General features: G+C 50.9%; 1 protein-coding gene across 1 annotated transcript in view; it reads left to right on the top strand.

The window, feature by feature from the left end:
• The first annotated feature begins 4,090 nt into the window (after window positions 1–4,090).
• STIP1 (stress-induced phosphoprotein 1) overlaps window positions 4,091–8,244 on the top strand; it is a 12,827-nt gene continuing 8,673 nt past the window's right edge. The window contains exons 1-3 of the mRNA XM_006901536.1: window positions 4,091–4,186; window positions 6,336–6,545; window positions 8,152–8,238. Of these exons, the coding sequence (XP_006901598.1) occupies window positions 4,091–4,186; window positions 6,336–6,545; window positions 8,152–8,238 (393 nt within the window). The remainder of the gene's footprint in view (window positions 4,187–6,335; window positions 6,546–8,151; window positions 8,239–8,244) is intronic.

Below are 8,244 nucleotides of genomic sequence, written 5' to 3'. Positions count from 1 at the left end.
TCTCCATGTTTCCCTTTAAGTCTTTTAGCTGGCAACAGTTGTCAGTCCCTCATTATACACCTTAGTGTATAGGGGTTTCTATACACTTTATTTTCATGTTCTTATACCTCCCTGTTGTCGATGGAAGGAAAAGACAGAGTCAGGGGCACACAGGAATGGGGGTCAGGCCAGAAAGTGTAAAGACAGGGGGCTAACAGCTGTGCTATGCCTTTCTGGGTTTTTATTGAGAATCATCAGGAAGGTGAACAAAGAAAAATCACAAAAGAGAAGTAAATAAAAACAAAGGATCATGGGGGAGTCTTTTGTAAATAAGGGTGAATTCTTCTCTATTGTTTACCTTATGCTTATCTCAGGAAGGAGAGATTTAGTAAATACAAATTAAGAATTGTGTAGACCTTAAGGATTGCTGTAATGCCTACTCCTGTCCTTAGAGAGGGACATCATGCTTGGTAGGGTAGAGGGACAGCGCAGGAGGGGAAGACCCTCTATGAGGTGGATTGATTCAGTGACTTGGGTAATCGGGATGGGAGTGTCAGAAGCAATGCGATTGGCACAGGATAGAGCAGGGTTTAGGGCTGTTGTACATAGGGTCGCTATGAGTCGCAAATGACTTGATGGGACATAAAACAACAACAACAACTTAGTGCCACAGGGTGAATTCCAGCTTGTATCAGCCTCCCTCCTATCCTCACATAGCATTTGGTTTATTATTAGTATTAAATTTGATATTCAGCTTCCCACACCTCCCCATAGAAATGACATGTCATTTATTTATTCACATTATTAGCAAGTTATTCCATCCCTTTGGCCAATCACAAGCACTTCGTTTGTATAGTTCCACTTTAGACCAGGGCTAAAAGGGGCATGTTAGGTAATTCTCTGTTCTGTAAGTATCCTGAGTGCTCCCATTTGGCCCAAGACAACATCACGGCTCTCTTGATATTGTCACAGCTCCAAAGGGGGGTCCCTCAATTTGCCCTTGCCATCTTTACCTCTTCCCCATACAGCAGCCAGAAGGCTCATAACAAAACTAAGTCAGAACACGTCACTCTTCTGTTTATTATTAATTTTAATGAAAGTTTATAGAGACTTAAAATTTCCATTCATTCATAATTGCACTTTTCTTCCTGCCCAACCCCCTCCCCCAATTCACTCTTTTCCTTGAAAAGGAAAAGAAAAACTGTTTCATTGTTATGCAATCCCTCCCCCCAAGTCCACTCCACTGTGCAGCCTTCATTCCAGACTCCTACCATGACAATAATACCCAATCATATATATCTTTTTAAACAGTTCTCTCCTTCACCTGTTTCAATGCAGTATACATCATTCATCCCCTCCTTCTCTGTCTTCCCTCAACCCCGATCTCAGTCCCATTTTACAACAGTGGCCCTATGCAATATTTGTCCTTTTGTGACTGAGATATTTCACTCAGCATGTCACTCTTCTTAAAATTCAACTCCACACTCCTACCTCTCTAGAAGTCAGAAACAAAATAAACACAGTGGTCTCATTCCCTGCTTCCCCTGGGCCCTGCTCTCCTCCTACCTCCTGGAGCTCATCCCAAGATCCTTACACTTTGTATAGTAACAAAGCTCTTACACCAATCAGGGACTCCCAAAGTTATAGAGACAAAAGGAAGGAGGCTGCCAGGGAAGACAGGCCCTGCACCCCATCCTAAGACCTCTGGGGGTTTCAAGCCAAGAGCTGGGGGTTAGGAGACGTGGGACTGCAGATACATGTTGGAAGAGCCAGGAGGGTGCTGTTAAATTTTGTTGTTGTTGTTGTTATGTGCCATCGAGTCGCCTGCGACTCATAGCATAGACATGACATTTAAAAACCCAGGAAGGTCTGGCCTCGCCCAGGGAAGGGGCAGAATGAGGACAGTAGGGCCACAAGCCTCAGTGAGTGGTCTCCAGACTTGTCATGTCGCTGCATTGTTTGTCAATCACTCTTTGACCCAAGAAGCAGCGTTTTAATCCCAAAACGTCCTACAGGCCCATCTCGTCCTGCTCCATCCCCTTGGCCTCTCCCGGTGACTGTCCTCCTCCTCTTCACCATGTGGGACTGCACGTAAGGCCAGCAGGCCGGTCAAGTACCTCGGTCAGGTCTTTGTTCCCTTCACCCCTTATGTCAAAATGATGAAGGCAACTCCCTTTCCATTGGTGCTTCCCGGGGTTCTGCATGGGGCCTCCCCTCTTCCCTCAATGACCAAATCCTTGATCAGAGTGGCTCAGGGGGAAGTGGATCCGTGAAAGAGACCCGGCTGGTCGGTCAGCTGTCCCACCGGGAGAGGCACCAAGGGCCAGCCCAACCCAAGTCCCGGCCACTGCCACGCGGTTTCCTAACAGCCGGGAATCCGGGCAGTGTCAGCACCGGCGGTCGGACGCAGCGAGGGCCTGGCGCTGCACGGGAAGGCGCGGGGCTGGGGCTCCCAAGCCCACATACGGGCGGAAGGCCAGGGCCATTGGGTTCGGGGAGGAGCAGGCCGAGGGGACCGAACTCGCAGCATCGCCGGGCGGGAATGGTGCACATGCTCCTGACACGCCGGCTGTGCCCGGCACTGCCAGCAGAGGGCGACGACGTGCCTTAGGCAACCACGGGAAGGAGGCCGCCGTTTGATGGACAGCTATCTAGCCCTATCATCACAAAATGTTGGCAAACTCTCCGCCCAAAGGACATTTTTTTATTCTGAAAGCGTTGCGTATGGAACTCCGTCAACCCAATGAGAGAGGTGGAAATTTCCAGAAAGACCTAAACCAATGGGTGCGGCTACCGGGGCTGTGATGGACGGAGCAAGTGGTCAACCGTTGTCTTAGAAGCGCTCTCTACCGGCCAATTATGAAGGGAGAGACAGGCGGGGGTTTGTTGAGTAAAGACCAATCCCGAGAATCTGAGGAGGCAGGGAGGCGGGCCTTACTCTCTGCTGTCCAATGAGAGGGAAGAGCAGATGATAGATTAAGCTTCAAGCCAGTAGTAGAAAAGAGCAGAGAATCCCCAGGAGGCACTCGACCAGTGAGCGGACAAGGAAGGGGCGGGTTTCGGAGGTCCCGGCAGCTTCTAGTAGGTTCCAGAAGGCGGCGCGTGCGGTTGGGAACGCGGAGCGGACGGGTTCGATTCAACGGGGTTCCGGGGCCCGGCTATGGAGCAGGTGAAAGGGGAGGGGTGGACCGGCACCGGAGCCGCGGCGGGACGGCCGAGCGGGACCGCGACGGCGGGAGGCGGACGGGGCGGGAGCCGCCGGGGTCGAGCGGGCGACCGGGAGGCCAGGTGGGAGGGCCGCGGCCGCCGGCGAAGGGGAGGAGCAGCGAGGCCTGGGGCGCTGACCGGAGAGGACGGCGCGCATCGCCCCCAGTGTCCGCGAGGGTCCGGGGACAGCGGCTCCGCGTCGGCCGGCCTGCGGAGGGCGGTGGGTCGTGGCCGGGCCCGAGGCCTCGGAGGGGTGGCTTCTCGGCGGGTGGGGGCCCTGGGAGGGTCCGAGGCGGCGAGACCGTGCGGGAATCGTGGGGGAACCGGGCCACCCTGGACGTGGCCCCCAGTGAATTGGGAGGAATCAGGCAAGAGAACGGGAATTAGTGCAAGTAGCAGAGGACTCGGCGGCCTGGGACACCGTCGGGGGGGAAACTTCTGTCCTGCGGGTGTCGAGTGGGGCCGCTGAGCTGGCGAGAGGCGCTGCCCGAGGCGGGGGAGCTGACCCCGCTTCCCTGGCCACTCCCAGACCTGCGTCCTGCCCTCGGTCCCCCCAGTGTTATGGTCCTGGAGTGGCCGCGGCCTGCGTCCTGCCCTCTGTCCCCCCGATGTTATGGTCCTGGAGTGGCCGCGGCCTGCGTCCTGCCCCTCTGTCCCCCCGATGTTATGTTGTGGTCCAGGAGTGGCCGAGGCCTGTGTCCTGCCCCCTGTCCCCCCGATGTTGTGGTCCTGGAGTGGCCGAAGCCTGCCCCCTGCCCCCTGTCCCCCTGATGCCGTGGTCCTGGAGTGGCCAAAGCCTGCGTCCTGTCCCTCTGTCCCCCTGATGCCGTGGTCCTGGAGTGGCCGAGGATGGACGCTTCAGAAGGGCTGGTTTGGGGCCTGTGCAGGTGAACCCAGATGATCGATGCCCCTGGGCTCTGCATCTGGGGGAGGAGGGCGACTGAGCCGGAAGCTGCTGGTGGTCACTGACAGTTTCTGTCCTGAGTGGCATGTGGGTGATGTGAGACCTCCACACGGGCTGTCATTGGCGACCAGGATGAATGGAGTTGAGAAGGGAGCACAGGGCACCCCGTTTTATGTGGCATGAGGCACCCCCAGCTCAACGTCTTTCTTTTTCACCCCAGTGTAAGGGATTGCAATTGTGGCCAAACCTGAAGCTTCCCTGTGAGATTTAAAGGGAAGACGGAGTGGAACCGGCAAGGTCCACACACTCTGTGTGTGCTCCTCGTAGTAAACAGTGTCCCTGGGACCAGATAGGGTGTAGTGCAGGCAAGAGAGGGACTTGGAGTAAAAATGCTGCTTTGTTAGCCTTCAGTAAGTGGCTGTTCCCGCTGTTAGCAGAGTAGATGAAAGTCCTTGACTTAGGAGAGTGCGTGCTGGGCAAGCAGCTGAATGTGGAATCTTGGAGCAGCCAGATTCCAGGGCAGATGTGACCTGGCCGTGTAACTCCAGGTGCGGCAGAGCCCATTTCCCGAAAAGAACCCTGGCTCTGTTTTTGGTGTCCGTTTTCATACTGTGAGATCCACACTTTGGTATCAGGAATCAGTTGTGTAGGTTGGATACCTTTGAATATCCAAGATGATCCTTTTTTGGCAGGCAGTGTACAAAGAAATCCCTTTTTACCTTTGGTTATCATTGGAGATAAGACATTAGAATACATTTAGAAAAAAAAAATCTCTAGCTGCTGTGTGTGTGTCTGAGCTATAGGGGTTTTTTTCTATTCTATTTGATCTCTTAATGTTGATGTCTTGACCCAGTCAGTTTGAAAAGTGCTGTTCTGTAGGGTAGACACGGATACCTGGTGGCACAGTGCTAAGTGTTCCGCTGCCAGTGTAAAAGTTTGAATCAGCTGCTCCAAGAGGAGAAGATGTAGCAGTCCACTTCTGTGGGATTGCCAGGTCTGGGGCGCGTCTCCTACAAGGTCACTCTGAGGGTCAGGTGGCTTCACCTCCAGGACAGTGATTTTGGGTTTCTTATACATGAAGCTTAGACAGCACTTCTCCAGGCGCTTCTCCAGCTATCTTTTGATAAGAGTTTTGTAACTTTGTCTTCTGGCCTCAGGCCTGGGACTTAAGTCTTTAGTATCTTGCTTGTTCCCGCAGTCTCCCTGCCTCTCTCTGGAGGATGAAGTTTCTAATTGATGTGCATCAAGGTTCCAAAGTCATTTCTTTTCCTTGGATTCTCTCCTGTATGAATCCAGTGCATCACAAGCTATGCTAGAGACACCCCAAGATCTCCCTGAATGTTTGCGTTGTAGAGAGCCTCTGACATGTGCCTCTTTCACGATACTCAGACTTTTGGGGGTTAGTTCCTGTTACTTTTTATTTCTCCATTCAGTCTGAATGTTGGAGAAGCTGGGGACTGGACCTCACCTCCTTGGTAATTGTAGTTTTCGTTATGCAAATGGGATGTTGGGGGAGGGCAACACAGAGCATTAATCTCTCACCTAGACCTCTGTCACATGGACATAGCACCGAGCCCCAGAGGGTGAGCTGTGCTCTCAGGAAGATAGCCTTCATGCCAAGGCCTCAGTTAGCCAGGGTGTGGAGCAGAGAGAGCACAGCGGCTCCTCTTCTTCAGTGATAGCGCCTTGTGCTCATTTTCTCTTGACTTCTTTGGACCTCTGTGATACATGAATTTACCTTTCCATGAAAGAAATGTCTGGATAGGGCCTAGAAGTAGCTTCATTTGCTGTGTTTTGGAAGAGTAACTTGGGTACCCAGAGATGAATGGTGGACTGCAAGGAGATAGGCGTCTGGCCACGGGTTGATTTTCTTTCTCTGCTGGTACCTCAAGGAGTTAAGAGTCTACATAAAATGATAGGGTTTTTCCCTCTGATCATAATCTATCGGTTGAGAATGTCAGAAAAGAATAAATTTAAGGGGAGCTCTGGTGGCCTAGTGGCAAGGAGCTGCAACTACAATCCCAGAGGCACACGGTTCAAATCCACCAGATGCTCTGCCAGGGAAGGAGGGGCAATCTCCTCCTGTACCAGTCAGATCTGATTTGACGGTACACACACACACAGATAATAAAATTAAAAAAAAAAGTTTACTCTCAGACACTGGGGCAGAAGTATATCTTGTGAGAAACAGTACTGACACCGTGTGGCTCTTTTTTGTACATCCTGAAACAGCTTATCATTTCAGGTCAGTGAGCTGAAGGAGAAGGGCAATAAGGCCCTGAGCGCCGGGAACATAGATGACGCGCTGCAGTGCTACTCAGAGGCCATCAAGTTAGATCCCAAGAACCATGTGCTCTACAGCAATCGCTCCGCCGCCTATGCCAAGAAAGGAGACTACCAGAAGGCCTACGAGGACGGCTGCAAAACCGTGGACTTGAAGCCTGACTGGGGCAAGGTAGGCTGTTCCTTGTTCCTGCTCTTCGCATGGTTCCCTGCTCTTCGCATGGTTCCCTGGAGTTTGTCTGGGTTCTGTGCTGATCATCTGAGTTGCCCAGTGGTCTGTTGGGTAGACCTGATTTACTGTTCACCTTCTCCCTTTCTAATTGGCTGTGGTCCTCAGTGTATTCTCTTAGGTACAGTCAGGTTGACTTCTGACTAGTGACCAGTACATCTGAAGCTTGTCCTATCCTGTGCTGTTTTCACGATCTCCATCAGGCATGCTCAGGCCCATTCATAACGTCACTATGTCAGTCAATCTGGTTATGGGTCATTTTCTCTTTCTTTGACTCTCCACCTCTCCCATCATGGTATTTTTTTTCCAAGGATTAATTGTCAGTCTAAAAACTAAGGAGTGCCTGATACAGGCCATGGTCTTTGCGATTACTTGCTATGCATCAGAGAGCTGGACAGTGACTAAGGAGGATAGAAGAAGAATTGATGCCTTTGAGTTGTGGTTCTGGAGAAGAGTCTTGAACATACCATGGACTGTCAAGAAAACAAATCGGTCTGTCTTGGAGAGGATGAAACAAAGTTTCTCCTTGGAGGCTAGGATTTTAAACCTCCATCTTACATACTTTGGGCATGTGGCCAGGAGAGACTGGTCCCTGGAGAAGGACATCATCCTCAGAAGAGTGGAGGGACAGTGCAGGAAGAGGAAGACCCTGGATGAGATGTATTGATATAGTAACTTGGGGCGGTAGGGTTTGGTGTGTTAGAATTAGTGAGGCTGGCTCAGGACTTGCTAAGGTTCAAAGCTGCTGTACATAGGGTCTCTGGGTTACAGGTGAGTCGACAGCACTTAACAAGTCCCTCCTGATAACATGTCCAAAGCATATGAGATGAAGCCTCAACCTTCTTGCCCTGAAAGAGCACTCAGGTTGCACTTCCTTCAAGATAGACTATTTTATTCTTTTGGCATTCAAAGGCATCAATTCTTCTATGATCCTTATTCATTGTCCAACTTTCAGCTGCATAAAAAGTAAATATTAAAGACCATGGCTTGGATCAGGTGCACCTTAGTCTGTTGTTCACTGACATCATTGCTCTGTAGCACTTTGGAGAGGCCCTCGACAGCAGCAAATTTTTCCTAGTGCAGCTTGTCTTTTGATTTCTTGCTGTTACCATGGGTATTGATTGTGAGTCGAAGGAAAATGAAATTGTTGACAGCATCAGTCTTTTCTCTATCTGTCATACTTTGGCTCATACAGGATCAATCTTGGCCTTGTATTCTCCCTTCTCCCTGGTTTCGTTTCGGCCTTTATGTGAGTACTTGTTTTGTCATGTAAGGTGTAGCTTGTTTTGAGTTCATTTTCCACATTTACCTTTGAACTCCTCAAAAGCCACACTGTTGAATTGGAGTGAGTAGTTCGACTCCTAATGACCTCAAGGTCCTAGGAGGACTGTCCCACGGGGTCTCCACAGGCATAGCAGACTGCCACATCTTTCTCTTGCTGGTGTGCTCAAATTGCTAACATTTAGCAAGCGAGTGTCAACTACTGTCCACCAAGGCTTTTTGGATAGACCTTTACGTGTCTTAATTATGTCTGTCTTTGGTGCTTCAGGGCTATTCGAGAAAAGCAGCTGCTCTCGAATTTTTAAACCGGTTTGAGGAGGCCAAACGAACCTATGAGGAGGGTTTAAAACATGAAGCCAAC

This window comes from Elephantulus edwardii, unplaced genomic scaffold, assembly GCF_000299155.1.
Source record: "Elephantulus edwardii isolate Elephantulus edwardi_28Jun2011 unplaced genomic scaffold, EleEdw1.0 scaffold00328, whole genome shotgun sequence".
Classification (NCBI taxonomy): Eukaryota; Metazoa; Chordata; class Mammalia; order Macroscelidea; family Macroscelididae; genus Elephantulus; species Elephantulus edwardii.
Note: the sequence above shows the minus strand (reverse complement) of the source record. Positions and strands in the feature narration are given on the sequence as shown.